This window comes from Teleopsis dalmanni, chromosome 2 (assembly GCF_002237135.1).
Source record: "Teleopsis dalmanni isolate 2A chromosome 2, ASM223713v2, whole genome shotgun sequence".
In the NCBI taxonomy this organism is placed as follows: domain Eukaryota; kingdom Metazoa; phylum Arthropoda; class Insecta; order Diptera; family Diopsidae; genus Teleopsis; species Teleopsis dalmanni.
Genome location: NC_051847.1, coordinates 104,049,969 through 104,067,642, shown reverse-complemented (window position 1 = coordinate 104,067,642; position 17,674 = coordinate 104,049,969). Strand labels below are relative to the sequence as shown.

Here is a 17,674-nt window from a genome sequence, read left to right as displayed (position 1 = left end):
TAACATTACAACGCATTACTCGACATGTATTTTGTTGCACTTTTAATACGTTACTCGGTTACCAAGTAGTTACTCGAACTCGTGAACAACCCTCAGGATTAAAAAAACAGATTTTCAAAATAATAACTGCATTTAAAAAATATAATAAAAGGGCATAATAATAATAAGCAACTATGTATAATAACCATATAAATCGGTTTTTATACCGCCTGCATCCATTCACAGACTGTTGTAGCTGTAATGAAATTTTCGCAATTACCTATAAATTTTAATTATCTAAAAATATTATAAATTTTACATTAACCATAATTGTTATAATAAAATAAGTCATTGCGACAAGATTTTTATCTGACCGGATTATTCAAATATTTTTGCTATAATAAATTAATTACCAATATTAAGTTATAAAATAATAAAGCAAAAGTAAAAAAGAAATACTTTGACGAATAAATAAGTTTAATATAGAAGGACTTACCAGTTAACATGGACTCATCAAGTATACAATTGCCAGACAACAGCACAGCATCGCATTGCATAGTACAACCAGCTGTTGGTATTTCAATAATATCACCAGGCACCAGACTCTGCGTAGGCAAGTCCTTAACGACACCTGTTTGTGACACCACTAATGCAGTTCCAGTATTTTGTACTGTTTCTCGTAACCTATCTTGATTCTTAAAAAAAAAAAATTGTTCAGTAATTCAATTTAAATATATTATTTTCATACTTTCTTCATTTGCATAATAGACATTGATATCCCAAATACTGACATTAAAACAATGACACACGCATAATAAAAGTAATCGTACGTAAACCATAATATTACCGAGAATATTTGAAAAACGTAAAAAGGATTAAGAACTTCCAAAAATAATAATGTTTTAATATCCTTGTAAGGGACACTTATTTCATTCACTCCGTAAACAATTCTTCTGGAATTTTGCTCCTGCGCTGATAATCCTTTTTGTTGATGAAAGTAAACACTTGTCATATTCACATCAAGTCCTTTTAATTTTTTATAAGAGTACGTCTGTGAGTCCCAAACATATCGTAATTGTTTACAAAGGAATAGACGTATATTTTTACTTTCTGTCAAAATTTAAAAACAAATAAATTCATGCATTATCTGTAAAATTAACGAACATTTTTATACTTTTAAATTGACCGCCTGAAAAATGTACTGAAAGTTGACCATTTTTGTCGTCGCTATCATCTCTTATGTGCAATGCGCTTTTTAAGACTTTTGAATGATATCCACCACTTTGATCACTTAAAATTTTTAAATTTAATATAAATATTTTACATATATTCTATTATTACCATACTGACTCGGCACTAAAGTTTTTTACTGTCTTCACATAATAAATTTTGTGTTTGCCCTTATAGTCTTCCTGTATTAGAACCTTTTCAGCCTCATCTAAAGGACACTGCACATGTGTAGCAATTAAATACCAATGCCGCCACCAATGCAGTATTAAGCGCAGTAATCCGCCAGTCATGCATATACATAGCCAACATAGAAACATTCGGCTATTAGATTTACGGTAACCTGTCACTTGCATTTCATCTTCCTCACCTTGATTTAGTAAACCTACGCATGGTTTAGAATCTGAAAATAATTATAAATAATTTTAATAATTTTAAATATGAATATAAATATATATATGTGTGTGTGTGTGGGCATATAGTTTAAAACCATATATATATATATTATGACAATACAATTGGGTTTATTTAACTAAATATCGCTATGAATTCTTGTACCTTGTTTGCAAATTACTTTATCGCTCATTAGTATTAAGAAGTTTATTATCGTGTTAGAACAACTTATCAGGCTGTTTACTCTGTAATGTGTAATTTTGCTAATGTCGTCTCTGCATTATTCAGTTTGAAAACAGTCAATATTTCTAAAATTACATAATTTTAAATATTCAAATATTCAAATATCCAAGTGCAAAATGCAGATGCTCATAAAAATTATTAAAAAAAATAAAAAAAAACAAAAAAAAAACAGTTTAATGAAAACAGTTGAATTCGTTCGTTTTAATAAAAGCAATATTTTCCAGTTTTTTAATTAAGAATTTATCACGTTCACAAAAATATATTTACAAAGAAAGAGACATTTTAGTATAAATAGTTGATGTAGTCAGGAAAATATATTAGAGGGTTAGCATTGACTTTGTTAAATTTAATCTAATCTTCTTCAGTTAATAAAATTCACATATAGGAAATATTTTTATTATGTAGAAGCACATTCCCATTAATAAGAACTTGTTCTTAGTGAATGAATAGAAAGAAATAAAACGGTTGATAAGTCGTAAACTACATTTCACAATTTTTTCAACATTTTGTGTTCAATATTTTATTAATTTCTCAATTTCTCAATTTAGACTTAAGCTGTACAATATTGCAATCTCAAAGCATTTCGAATTAAACAGAATAAACTTTGAATACAAAAGCGTATACATGCTTAAAGTTAAAGTTGTTGCGTTATGTTAATGTAAGCAGGTTATGAATAACCATAAACTCTCCGCACCACCATAAAATTTATAATTATTAATTATTAATAATTATATAAATATTAACTAAATGAGACAAATAACGACATAGCGGTTGCGACACAATCGTACTGCGATGAATTGAAACATGTACTCGTGGCTTGAATTTTGTTTAAATTTGTTTAAATTGCGTTCGAATGAAGTATCAATAAAACCCTTTAAGCGTATAAAGCACTTGTGTTTATCTAATTTAGAGTAACTTATGGAAGAACACAGCAGCGCAGCTCAATATAAACACATTTTTTAAAGTTCAATAACAACAACGTGTCGCGCCATTAAAATATCTTGTGCGCATAACTGACTAATTGACTTACGATCTGAATGTTGATAACTAGCTTTGACGTTAATACCCGAAGTTCGCGATAATGATTTACTGTGGATTTTAGTACTTCTGATATGATTAACAATTTCAATTTTACTCTTACAAAGAAATCGCATGCACTCTTAAGATTCGAAATTATCACAAACAAATTATCACGTTCTACTCTAATATTAAAAGCTTCAAAGTGAAAACATTGAAAACATTGAAATCATTGAAATCATTTTCAAAAGTAACATTGCCGTCAGTAATTTTCTTACACAAGATTGTATGGAATAAATATTCATAGAACACAATTAAAATAAATTAAATTAAATTCGGGTTATACATTTTTTTGAATGTTGTTATAATTCAAATTAATTTGAAAACCAAATAACCGCACATGTTTTGGAGTCCGTGTTGGTAATAAAATGGAAGAGTACAACTTACTCAGTCTCTTGTTATGAGAATTAAGTTAATGTCTTTTATAGACCTAAATTCATAGTCCTGCTTCAGCAACACTGTTACAGTGACACATGCCAGCCAAATATCATACATCATCATCTAATAATCGCCGAACGTGTTAAAATTGCAAAATGTGACTACGAAAATGAGTTCGATATTCCCTTAGTAAATATGTTAACAAACACATTTCCTCACATCTAAGGAAATGAAAATCCACAAGTAACTGCCGAGTAACCACAGTATTTACTAGAAATCGCTGTATATAGTGAAATGTGGTCTGGACGTTGATATGCCTATACGAAGGTGTGGACCAATTTGCCAACTTTGATTACAATTTCTTAATAATTACCAGATGTGTTAAGAGAGAGAGAGAGAGAGAGAGAGTGAGAGTGAGCGAGAGAGAGAGAGAGAGTTGCCTGCTGTTAATTCATCCATTATCGATTGAATATGAATTCGAGTCAATTCGGTTTTTGCCAACTTTTGTTGCGAAACTAAAACTCAGCATACATTGAATATATACAATCAGACCATTTTATAACGCTAAACTGCAATATGAAATATATATGACACAACCAACCTAATATAAATGTGAGTTATATGGATTGAAAACAACCAATGATAATATAACAGAATCAATGGATATTTAATATAGAATATTAAAGTAGCATTGTCTATAAAATTTAAAATAAAAGACTAGCTAAGACCGCATTACAAGGGTTATTAATGCTATATTTTTGATGATATTCTCAAACCATTCACTTGGACAATAGCGACGCAAATTCCACACCAATAGAGGACAAATTATTATTTAACTTTGGAGATATAAGGTTGAAACATGTGTCTTACATGCAAGTAATCGCATGTTTACTTTTTCCCGCAAAAATAACTAGATCTGACATTCTGAATCAATATGTTAAGTAGATTTTAAGCAAATCCAGGAAGGTCGCACTAGATGGCTGAAAAATGGGTTATGAGATCTTTGAAAGTTTTTATTGGAAAAAGGTTTGTATAAAAAAAATATTTCTGGTGAAATCTCTGGATATTGAGATGCTGACTGGGTAGATAAGATATATCTTTATAAATAGAAAACAAGTTGCGAAAGCACTGTTAAGCCTTCAATGACAGAAGTAGAATATTAAACCAATGATTCTTTAAGTTGAACTAAACACGTAGACATAAAAGTCAACTTTGTTCATGAATTGATCAAGAATGGTTAAGTATAATTATAATTAGAATAAATAAGTTACTTGACATAGGTATGGTGTAACGTAATGTCTATAAAATATTAGGGGTATTCAGGCAACTGATTAGTTGCTTAGTAGTTGATTACAACAAAAATTTGCACACAAAAATGAAACTAAGCAGAGAATCAACTATTTCGGTGATTAAAAGATTAGTACAAATTTGATTAATAGTGCTGCCAGTCCCAAATCTCGTAATAATAACTTAAAATGAACTTTAGTATAGAAATTTGTTAGCTGTCTCTCTCAGCTGTTTGAATTGTGTGTAAACAATTTTGAAAACACAAGTATGTTTCACTTTTGCTGTTGATGCGAGTGCTGCCAAGGCATTTACACACAACAAACTAATCAGATTACGCATTTTGGGTCGTTCAAGCAACTGATTAACATCAAAATGCTAAATTTTTTTTATATGAAGTTTTTGAATCAATTAAGCAACTAATAAGTTGCCTGAAAATGTTATTTTTGTGTTATATTGACAATACACTAAAAAAGATAACATTGAAGGCATTAATAGTGATAGAATTAAAAATGAATTTCACTATATCTCGATCTCTTTTTATTTTAACTAGAATCCTTTAGTTTTTGAAACAATACTAATAAGAGCTAATCAGAATAGAAGTAAATTCTAATAATACTCAGAGCATTCACTTTCACAAAGGCAGTCAACAAGTGAAAACTTTTTCTTTGAAAATTGTAAATTCAAAACAGTTGAAACTTCGAAGTATCTTAAAGTATATTTTTTGTCCAGCATTGGGATATACACTGAGATTGAGTCTAAACACAGATTCCAATTAATGCAAGAGAATGTATATATTGGTCAAAATCTTTAACGGTATTGTCTTTATGACATATATACTTTACACAACTGCTAATGTAGTCATTTATCTCGAACTTGCAATTTTTATGGTATTAAATTCAACGAATTAGACTACTTAGTTAAGGAAATTAAACAATTTTTTTTTGTTTATTTATAAAATATAAATTGATTGCATCTTTCCATTAGAAACTAACAATAATTTGTAGCTTTATTTTTAATTTTTTAGTTGTTACGTTGAAATTATTTCAAAATCGGTTTTGTTTTTTTAAGAATATTTAGTTTTATTTAAAGCATTAATTTTTTGTATATTTCTATATGTATTTCGGTAAATTCCCTTTTGTCTTCATCAGAAGACAAACTATTTATACTTATTATAGTAGGGTTTTTTGTTTTTCTCCTTGTGAGTAATAGATAAATAATGGTAGCGGCAGGGGTCTGGTTTTGTTGTTCAGGGTTTGTTTTTTAGAATGTATTTAAAAAGCCGTGATGATACGTTGCTCTTATCGCCGTTGAGTACAGGTGTTGCCTGATGTTTGTGTATTTCGATGCTCTCTGCCGTTTCTAATTTCCAGATATTTCTGGAGATCATAGACATTAATAGAGACTTTTTTCAACAACATCAAACAAAGAGTTTCCAAGCGCGTGTCAACATGTGTACTAGTGAAAAAAGAGGAATTACCAAAAGAAGGCAAGAACATTTTTAAGAATTTCTCAACATTGGTGTAGAAAGTAATTATATATCCTTGATAAACTTAGCTTCATGTACAGAATAAGAATTAGAACCCTAGAGGAACTTACAGACGCCAGAAAGCAATTGAAAAACAGAAAAACACCTGGTGAAGATAATACATGAACAGAGCATATAAATCAGTGCAAGAAAGCGCCAAAATAAAGTTATTTACTTTAATCAAACGTGTTTGGGCTAAAGAACAGCTGTCGGAAGCGTGGCTTACTGGTGTAATAGTGCCGCTGCACAAGAAAGGTGACAAACTAGACTTGACTTGACAACACATGAAAATCAAATCAGAGCGAAAGAAAGGTGCTGAGAAGGATTTGTGGTCTCATCGCAGAGCTACTACAACTTAATAACGGTGAAGATGTTGTAAAATTCGCAAAGTCGCACCACTTAATATGGATAAGATGGCTCGACAACGTGATCAACATCAGAAGCATGGGTATTCAAAATTGGAGGTCTAAAATAACATGCAAAGCTGAATGGAGGAAGCTGGTTAATGCAGCTTAAGCTCATGCCAAACTTGTAACGCTGATAATGATGACTTCTTTTTATATTTAAATCTTTTTCGTTGAATTATTGACGATATTTTATAAAATGAATTCCATAATTCGATATATAGAATATTCAATAATATAATTTTATCATTCGTTAGTATGGAAATCCATTATATTTTGTTTTATTGAAAATCTACTGTAGTACTTTTATCAGTACCAAACTAATGTGCACACAAGGTGTAGTTCTCTTACCTATTTCACGCTCGTAATCGAAGGATTATTATTTAAGCTTGAGCACATTTGCTAAATTTAGATAACCCCAAGCGATCATTACTGGTAAATAAGAATCCATTGTTTCAAATGTACTGTAAGATGTGTTTCGCAGACTTTCGAACTAGTGTAGGACCTTAATATCAACTCCAGATCTGATTGTTATTGGATTATTTACTAGTATGTAATACTAAATCCTGCCTATAGGATAGGACTTAATTAATTTAAATGACATAAATAAAATTGTATTTAGATTTATTATCACAGCTTTCAAACAGAACCAAAAAAACAAAATACTTTGATTTTTCTTTAGTTTTTATTTGATACTGAGTAAGTATTATGAATAATATTCATAGCAATTCTGAATACTCCCAGGGAACAAGTCTTCCTATTTTCACGCTATTCCCAAGAAAACAACTCCCTTATTCTGAATTGCTTGGGAGACAAGTTAAAAAGTATTAAAAATAGTTTAATTTAATATAAAAGTAACTGAAAATGATCAGATTTTTGAATATATTTTAATAAAATTATTATTATAATAAATTTATTATAATAAATTTAATATTTTCAAAGTTTTATTTATTTATTTTATTCACTAGGGTTGATTTGTTTTTCCGAATATATTCCCAAGAATCCCAAGAATTTGTGCAAAAATAGGAGTTTGTTCCCTGTTCCCAAGTTTGCTATTCTGAATAATTTGGGAATGGGAGTTTTGTTCCCTGTTCCCAATTTTGCTATTCTGAATTGCTGGGAATGGGAGTTTTTTCCCAATTTTGCACAAATTCTTTCCTTACCAAATTGTTGGGGACACAAGTTAAAAAATAATTAAAAATGGTTTAATTTAATATAAAAGTAACTGAAAATGATCAGATTTTTGAATATATTTTAATAAAATTATTTAGAGGGGTTTTGAATAGCAAATAAAGCAATAAAGTACAAACACAAAAATTTATTTTTAATTTTATTGAAACCCCTCTAAATTTTAATAAAGCTTCTTTGTCACTATACAAAGAAAGTCTAGCTTTACAGCAACACGAATACTTTATTCAATAAAATTATTATTATAATAAAATTATTACAATAAATTTAATATTTTCAAAGTTTTATTTTTTGATTAGTTTTCCGAATATATTTTAATAAAATTATTTTAATAAATTTAATATAACTAAATTTTTATTTAATAATACATTTTATTAAAATTATTATTTTAATAAAAGTACACAAATTTAAAATATTTAAATTTTTATTTGTTTATTTTATTCACACGGGTTTTTTCCATTAATTAAAGTGTTAACTATTGTTTTTAAAACAATAGAAAAATAATAATAAAAAATAAAATAAAAATAAATAAAATAAAATAAACTTTTGCAATTCTGTGCAGGTAAAACATTGCTTCATTTTTATTGTAACATCTGCACAATCATAAACTATTATTAATTCATTAATTGAAGCATGAAGGACATTTCTATCCTAATTATATAAAAAAAATTAATATATAATTTACGCAAATTGTGTATAAAAGCAGTGAATGTTTGAAAGTAAAGACATTGAAAAATTGATATCATAACGTAAGGTCTTTTTTAATTAGTTAAAAAAGAGTTAAAAATTTAGAATTTAGCATTTGGTTTATTTTGCTCATGCACAATTCTTTTTATATATTTATTTTACTCATTAAAATAAAAGTTTTTTATTATTTATTATTTTATTATTTATTATTTACTCATAAAATAACTTATATTTATTTCCGATAATTTGTGCAGCAAACAAATAATGCGATTTTTACATTTAAATCAACATATGGTACGCAATTCTTTTCTTTGTTTTGCTCATTTTCGCACTTTTCGTCATTAAAAAGTGGCATGGTTGCCAAAATTTAACAAAACAAATTTGAAACTGTTGTTGTTCCCAAAACTACTGTCTCCCAAGCAATTCAGAATAAGGGAGTTGTGTGTTTGGGAACTGCGTGGGAATAGGGAGTTTTGTACCCTGGGAGTATTCAGAATAGGCCTGAATAATAATTTTATTAAAATATATTCAAAAATCTGATCATTTTCAGTTACTTTTATATTAAATTAAACCATTTTTAATACATTTTTAACTTGTCTCTCCAACAATTTGCTTGGGAAAGAATTTGTGCAAAATTGTGAAAAAAAACTCCCATTCCCATGTGATTCAGAATAGCAAAATCGGGAACAGGGAACAAAACTCCCATTACCAAATTATTCAGAATAGCAAACTTGGGAACAGAGAACAAACTCCCATTCCCATGCTATTCAGAATAGGCCTGAATAAATAAAAATAGTCATAACTATAAATTTTGCAGTTATGACTGAAAATCAGATTAAAATTTTAAAAACAAGACAAGGCGTGAAAAGGTATTTAAAAAACTTTTCAAATTGCATAGATATGCACATATATTAACTATTATCTTCAGCAATATGGAATTGTAAACGAGCTAACCATACTATAACAGAAATGGCTAAAAGTACCTATATTAAGGGTAGCTTAGTGCCACCAAATCTTTAAACAAAAACCCCAAATTTTGAAATAGATGACCCACAAAAATGACTAATAAAACAAACACCTTTCGAATTGTAGTTTGGGCATAACCTGCAGTCGTTTACTTAAAAACTTTTGGTTGTAATACGATTGAGTAAATAAAAATTGTGGTAAGAATAAAATACAATCTAAAGACTAGAAGAAGACTAGGTTGTAATGCGATTGAGTAAATAAAAATTGTGGTAAGAATAAAATACAATCTAAAGACATAAGAATGCAGGTAATATAGTAAAGAAAAAGTACGATTCAAAAGAGTGAAAATATTTTAGAGAATGAAATCTGGTGTTTTTAATATAGAAAATGACTATGATTTATGACGTGTTTGGACGTAATAAGTTTAAAGTATCAAAGAACTAAACTCAATAAAGAAATAATTTTATTGGGTCAATATTTAGTCAATAGATATGCTAATATCATAATCCTCAAATGATACTATGAACGCAATAATAAAAAAACTACGCCAAAATGTGAAAACAATATATTACAAACATATTAAGCAAATGGAAAATCGTAAATTTTAAAAGTACCCCTACCAGGAGTAGCTGTGTTAACAAAATTTGACAATAAATTGTATCAGAAGCTAAGCGAACTCAACGGTCTAGCCACAATTTCCGTTTATTACTTTAACGGGTAGAAAACTTTTTATAAAAAATTAAAATATAACATGCTTTACAGATGCTGACTGAGATAGCAACTCTGTTAACAGACAATTGTTTCTTGGCATCAAAATATATGTGGATGGGTCAAGACGTGAAGGGAATAGATATTAAAGGAATACTGCAGAAATTGAACTAAAAGAAATGTGAATGCGCAGTTCTTAGTGCAAAATCCCATTATTCATAAGCGAACCAAGCACATAGATAGACAACTGATACTGCCTTACTATGTAGAACTTCACAATTTTCTTTAAGTGTCAGTTCTTAAATTCCTAGAAGTGCACTAAAGTTTCAAAGCCTACTTAAAAACCAACCAACGAACAGTGCGTTTTGCTGTATAGAGTTTTTCGTACCAATATGCTCTAACCTAGGAGTATGGGAATCATATAGTATATGGCCTTAAAAAAATGATATTTAAAAAAATGTAAAAGTTGACCTTGGTGGAGCCCACATTTGGATGGGTACCGGTAAGCCGATTAGACTCAAAATATATTTAAAAGAACGTCCTCCTCAAAAACTACATTTACCTACATTTATTTTAATATCTTTAATGGTTTAGAAAATGCTGAATTTTGATCATATAATTTTTATTGATTTTCATTCAGAACTCGATATTTTCTGAACTATTAGAGATCTTAAAATAAAATTGCGTTTTTGAGATGGGTGTTAAGCCCGACTGTTCTTAATCAAAACACTGTTAGTACGCAACTATTGTAAGTTTCTTTTCCTGATTTCGCGAATTTTGTTTGTATTTCCAGTAGTTGGCCATATCAGTTTGACAGATATACGTGTATATAGTTGATAACACTTCAATCGCCTAACCAAACTGTATTTAAAAGAAGTTCTCCTATTGCGTTTGCCTACTGTGTTTACAACGATTCTAACCTAGAAGACAGAGCTTAAAGTTTTACCAGTAACAGGGACAATCAAGATCAGCGGCACAGACCATAATCTATCAAATTTACAAATCGGTAAAATGTTATCTATCACGCTACAGTGACTCACAGCTTATTTCGTGTAAATAATATTTTTGTAGATAAAGTCGAAGTTCCTAATATTGAAAATAAAAAAATTTAAATATGCAACTCTGAAGAATGTTTGATTTTTATTATAAAATAAAAAAAATTTATCAAAAATAAAAAAGTTAGGTGCACAGAAACAAACATACATCAAATTCTGACCTCACAGCTTTTATCATCTATTGTTTTTACTTCTCAAAATCGTGCAATTTTTGATTCGTGTTTTAGTATAGTCCCACCCATTTTAGTTCGAACACCGTCTAATGATCTTTCAACATTTGGATACATTTTAAATAATACGATTTATCAAGTCTTCCAAAATATACCTCAGTTTCCCATTTTACTTCATCATTTCATGCAAATTTCTTTTCTTGGAACAATCTTTTCAAGTTTGGAAACAGGTAATAATTAATGAAACACAAATCTAAAAAATACAGTGCATGAAGAAGCAATTCGCATCATAATTCATTTAATTTCATGATTTTCACATTCAATCAATCCAATAATATACATTAGTAATCTAATGTTATTAATTTTCCTTTTTTAAATAGTCTATAAAAATTATTTCACTTGAATCTTAGAATACGGAAGCCAGAACTTTTCCAGTCAATTGTAGAGTTCGAGGTCGTTTGATTGCACTACCTCAGGCTCTACTCATTCTCTAGCTTGTTGTTTTTCCGCAGGTGTGAAGAAATGGATACATGTTGCATCAATTGTCACTACTTGCCGCTCACAGTCAGCTACATTATGTATGAACATTTCCAAACAATGTTTTGAATGACGAAGTCGTGGTCGTGGTCGTTTTTATTCAATTTTTAGCAATCGCGTCAACCAACTTGTCGAAATTATTTTCATACCCAAATATGAAAAGTTTATCAATTCTGATATTTCACGCTATTTAATATTTGGATCGTCCAACACGTTATCGTGGATTTTTTTTAATGTTTTTTCCATTTGAACTTCTTTTGGACAACCCGGACGCTTTTTATAAAAAACACTCGTACGACCACGTTTAAATTCAGCTTTCTAATATTTTATTGTTGTTAACGACGGTGCAAGGTTACCGTAACCAGAATCCACACCCAATTTGATTACATCATTGTTCATTCGTTTCAAATGCAGGAATTTTATTACTGAGTTTTATTACAGCTGTCGTTTAGTACTTGCCAGATATACAGATGGCGTTGCTACCTGTTGTGAAGTGAGATAATTATCAATCCACCTTGTAGGATCACGTATTCCATTATCGACGCTGTCATCACTAGTTACGATCATCTTTTGTCTACAGTAATATTAAACGTAAAAGATGATGTAGGAAAAAAAGATAAACCAATTTCAAAGTTGACATTCATTAAAATATCCACTATCTGTATTAGGAGAACCGTTTGTGTTTTAGTTTTTACTGTACAATACAATTCTATTTTTATGTATACAAATTCAATAAATTCAATTCTATATTTATTAGTTGTCGGACTGGGAAACTTTACAACGGTACAATTGCTCCTTCACATATAAAGTATTAAAAAGATTCCTATGTCCAACTTTTTTATAATCAAAAATTAAAAGCGCATTGTTTTTTAAGACTTGATTTGTAAATACAGCTGCTAGGAAGTTTAAAATGCGTTATGAATTTTTTTTATTCGTCTTTACTTTTTACCATTAATAATCTTCATGAAACTCGCCATACGTAAATACAAACTGCGGCGAATATACATGTAGTATATATATTATATTGTATACTTTTATGTATATAGTATATACTTTTGCTCTTATTTTATTTTTGAAAATTGTTGAAATTGTTTTGGATTTCCAAACAGTAATTTGGAAAAAGCCTATAAACCATATGACTGTAGCACTGTCGATGAACAATTATTTTCATTCACACAATATGAACCCTCCAGGCCAGCTAAATACGGCATTAAAATTTAATGGGTTTGTGATGCACAAAGTCACATTTATACTGACCAACATAAGACCAACAGATGATCCTCGACAGTAAACATTGGTGAACGAACTGTGCTAGACTTAGTTTGCTTGTATAAAGGAAATGGAAGAAATGACGTTACCGAAAACTTTTTTACATTCTTAGATCTAGGTAAGACATTGAACTCCTGGAGTATGGCACTCGTTGGAACAGTCAAAAAAAATAAAATAAAAATAAAATAAAATGTAGCTGTTAAAAGATCTGTGAATTCAACAAATTTTGCATACAATCATGGTGTAACAATCTGCTCCTATGCCAAAAAAAGAAAAAAAAAAAAAGAAAAAAACAAAGAAAAAAAAAGAAAAAGAAGAAAAAAAAAGAAAAAAAAACAAATCAGTTGTACTTCTGTCAAGCATGACAGGAGATATTGAAAATTCGCGCAGTGCCAAGATAATCAAATTCTAAAATAAAACCAAAGGTTGTGTCGACGCGATTGACAAAATGTTGAGTGAATACACAGTAAAGCGGCGAACGTTGCGTTAGTTTCTGACAATGTTCTGCATTACGATTAATATAATTGGATTGGCATCTTAAATTATCTATACAGACCAAAACAAAGGATCAACAAAGAAACTTCTTGAAGAAAGGTCTTGTCAAACAGCTACGAATGGCTTGAAAACCGTAGTGCAAACAAAAAATGTTGGGTAACTATTTTCTTTAAAGCGCAGTACAGATGTTGCTCGGACAAGAAATTTTGCTGACACCAGAACCAACAACTAGTGCTAAAGTACCTCATGGCGGAAGTGGAGCCACCGCAATTGTTGATAGATGTCATATTTGCTAACATCTGAGTTGAAAGCAACAAAAGACTAGAAAGTCATGCGTGGTTTGCGTGAATACTGTTTGCGATGAACACTCTATTTCCAATACAGCATTTGTTTCATGCGAAGCAAGTGAAAAAAATACATTATATCAGCGAATTTCCATTTCTTATATAAAATTTAATTTAATTTTTTTTAATAATAACTTGTCTTAAAAAATACATTTTCTTTCATTATTTTGTGCAGAATATATGAAAGAACAATTGAGCCTAAAACGTCTTTATTGAGATTGAAATCAATTCAAATTCATATCTTAGAAAGTTGTGCAGATATTTTTCTAAAATTTAAAAAATATTATCTAATATTATTGCTGCGATACTGGCAAAAAACGTTATTGCAATTGAAAAATGCAAAAGTTACGATTGTACCTATTCCCTCTGATTACTGAATACTGTTTCAACAAGTTAAAAGGAGATACATACAAATTTGATTACTCAACAAAAGTTTCAAAAGCGACTCGGCAGGAAGTTAGTTACCACAATAACAGTCTGCATTAACTTATTATTACACCCTATATATTCTCCAGATCCAAAGTCCTCAATTTTTACTTGTTTCAGTCAAAATTTTCACGACCGTAAAACTTTTATTTGAAATGAAGACTTCAGGAATGACTTGGATCAATTTGTTGTAAGAAGTTTGGTTAGCATGAAATCATGTTTTTGCCGAAAAATATTATTAAACAATATATTAATGTAATACTATAAGACAGCAGTATGTAATTCTTACACAAAAATATGACTTTACTTTGTAAACCTAATACAATGATATTGTTACTTACCTTTAACCAGCAGTTGAGAGTTGTGTGAAGTGTTTTCTTCTTCATTTACTTGTAAATTATGTAATATATCACAGTGTTCAGAAATTGTCGATTGCCTTTGACCCTTCCCTATTTTTGGAGATGTTTGATGGCTGGGTATGACTTTGTTATGATACAAATCATTTTGAGTAGGTGATATATTACACTGAGCTGCAGTTGATATATGTATATGATGTGGAGTTATTGAAACGAACTGCTTGTTATTATTAGAAAATTTGTTCACCACTGCAGTAGTTATAGTATCATTCAGTGATATCGGCTGCGTAGGTGTATTCCACCAGTTTAGTTTTGCAATACTATTTTTGTTATTTTGAAAATATTGATCTATATTGGATAATTTTGTATCCAAGGTTGTATTACCAAGATCTTTGTTGTCATTTTGTAATGGCCGCTGGTCAATACTGTTAGTATTCATATTTGTTGCAATTTTCAAAGCTTTATCCTGCAGTGAAGTGCAGTTTTCCTTTGGTAGTTCGTAATTATTATTTTGGTTACTAAACTTCAACAATTCAATTGGTTTTAGTTTATTTAAGTGTTCGGACACTGCTTCATCTAGTTCCATTACTTTAGAAATTTGCACATTTGTTTAGCGCAATCTTTTTCAATTCAAATATATTTAGCATATATGTATAATATACACTTCGATGTTATTAAGATAACAAATAAAACTACAGCTTTAGTAACTAATTAGTACGAACTATAATATAACTATTATTTAATTCACTTTTATCAATATATTCTCGCGTTGCTTTTCTAATCAGGTGTTTTCTAAATTATATCTCTTTATTTTGCAGCATATTCTAATGTTGTAAGAGGTAAAACTCAGGAAATGTCAGCTTTGTAATCCTGTTGAATTAAATCCATAGCTTTTCTTTTCAACAAATTTGATAGCATCGTTGAACTGCTCAACACAAAGTAATAAATCGAAAAAGACCTGTTGTTCCACCATTTTTATGCAATGTACACGATAATCGTTTCTTCCAAAAACAGTTCATAAGTGAACACACGTAATTTCAAATTTTATTTAGAGAAAGTCCACATTAACTCCATACATTTATTTGTCAATTACATCAATAACATTTTTTATCATTTGTGTCTTTTTCGCTTTAAGCGTTTTTTATGAAGTTCAACTAGTAACTGTTCAAGTTTCCTTGAAAGATACTTAACGCTATAATTCTTTTTATTTCGAATTAATTCATTCGAAGTTGTCAATCATCCAAAAATATTTATTATCGATAAATAAAATGCTATTGTTTCTTTCGTATTCGCCAATAGAAGTATTTTTATATACAATTCCCTTATTCCTGGCACAACCGCAAAACCTCCTCCGTTTCCTTTTTTAAAATAAAATTGCTCAACGAATTCTTTCTGTAGAAGGTTTAGTACAAAAGACGCTACAAAAATATTGCTAATGCCGCTGTAGGCGTCATCAATATAATTACGATATAAATTTTTCAATGTAATATGTTTTACAGTTTCTCCAAGTGATGATGATAAAAATGGAACAATTTGTGTTCGCTGTCTTCTGCTAAGCTGCCAATACTGATTTTTTGAACTTTGAAATGAACTCATTACGATAAAGATTAAATTATAAATATATGTCGTAAGTTCGACGAGTATATAAAGATCAAATTAAGTATAATATATATTACAAATTATTTTTATGGTTAATGGTTAATTTGTTTAGTTTTGCGATTGAAACATTAATTTTTTAACTCCTTACTTAACTGAAATTTTATTTATCATATTTGATGTTTAAATAAAAACTGTGTTTCGTTATTTAAATTACATTCTCTACTCTCGATTATTTCATTTTTTTGTTCAGAGTATTTTAAAATTAAATACTGTTTTGTTTGAAACTTGACGTTTTTAGAAAACTTCATATTCGTTTCACATAAAGCTCTATTCTATGACAATACGCTGTCTTGATTTATTTCACTATCAGTTGAGTACATTTGAAGATATCTGAAATTATAATAAAGTTGAAATTCAGTACTTTGACAAAATTAAATAATATATATAAACATATTTTACTATTTTCACAATAAATTGTTAAATTGCGAAATCAATAATTATTCTTTCAGTGACAGTGACTGCGCATGGTGTATATTTAGTTTATTAGAATACATATATGCATGCTATATGTACGCATTGAAGATATTCTAATGTAATGTAATTCTCAAAAATTATCTACTGTTTTTATATATATTTATATAAAAAAAATAAAAACAGATTTACAATTAATTTGAAATAAATAGTAATTTACTATTCTTCAAGACCATTTCTGTTAAGACTATTGTAATTTTTAATACATGAACAGAACTTAACCGCATCGATTATTTTTAAAAACTACATAAACTGCAACTTTGTTCTGTCTATAATAATAAATTGTTTACTGCAATTTAGAACCTTGTCAACAAAAATAGGATGTTCTTTATCCTATGAAGTTATCTTGAGTTTGCTCTGAAATACGAATCTCTCAAAGAAAGTTATACAATAGTACTTAATAATACAACACATTGGCTATCATATTGCATCATATTGTTTATGGATATATAAACACCCGTGATAACCATGCTCTTAATCATTGTTACTGAATGTTCCATGAGAAAATGTGCAAAATTTATTGCACATATTTAAATTTTCGGGCAACATAACAGAAATAAAAACTCGTAGTTTTGTATTGGCACGTACATATATAACACAATTTTCATATACTAAGGTACTGTAATTGAATATAATAAAGTCAACCGAAACACAATGTTAAATCCATTAGTTACTTCGTTTGCAATATGCTGAATTACAAGTACTGTGAACCGCGTTTATGTATCCACTTGTACTTACAGCCTCACTTCTCGATACACGTTAAATAGGACATATAATCCAACCGTTCTGAATTTAACTGTCCTTTAATCACCACATAATCACAATTATCA

The 17,674-nt window shown here is 29.2% G+C and overlaps 1 protein-coding gene across 1 annotated transcript; it reads right to left on the bottom strand.

The window, feature by feature from the left end:
• Window positions 1-272: 272 nt before the first annotated feature.
• Window positions 273-16,404, bottom strand: LOC119675259 (probable cation-transporting ATPase 13A3). Its single transcript, XM_038086445.1, has 6 exons — window positions 14,700-16,404; window positions 1,321-1,609; window positions 1,154-1,269; window positions 728-1,089; window positions 472-674; window positions 273-276 (listed from the first exon to the last, which is right to left on the bottom strand). The coding sequence occupies exons 1-6, from the start codon at window positions 15,298-15,300 to the stop codon at window positions 273-275; spliced, it is 1,575 nt and encodes a 524-aa protein (XP_037942373.1). The 5' UTR covers window positions 15,301-16,404.
• Between the last annotated feature and the right edge of the window lie 1,270 nt (window positions 16,405-17,674).

What these genes read in the sequence shown, in the direction of transcription:
- LOC119675259 (XM_038086445.1), bottom strand. Translation starts at nt 15,300, where the DNA reads ATGGAACTAGATGAAGCAGTGTCCGAACACTTAAATAAACTAAAACCA. An exon ending in TTCAGGCGGTCAATTTAAAA is followed by an intron (nt 1,090 to 1,153) that starts GTATAAAAATGT and finishes AAATTTTGACAG; the next exon opens with AAAGTAAAAATATACGTCTA. An exon ending in CTATTATGCAAATGAAGAAA is followed by an intron (nt 675 to 727) that starts GTATGAAAATAA and finishes TTTTTTTTTAAG; the next exon opens with AATCAAGATAGGTTACGAGA.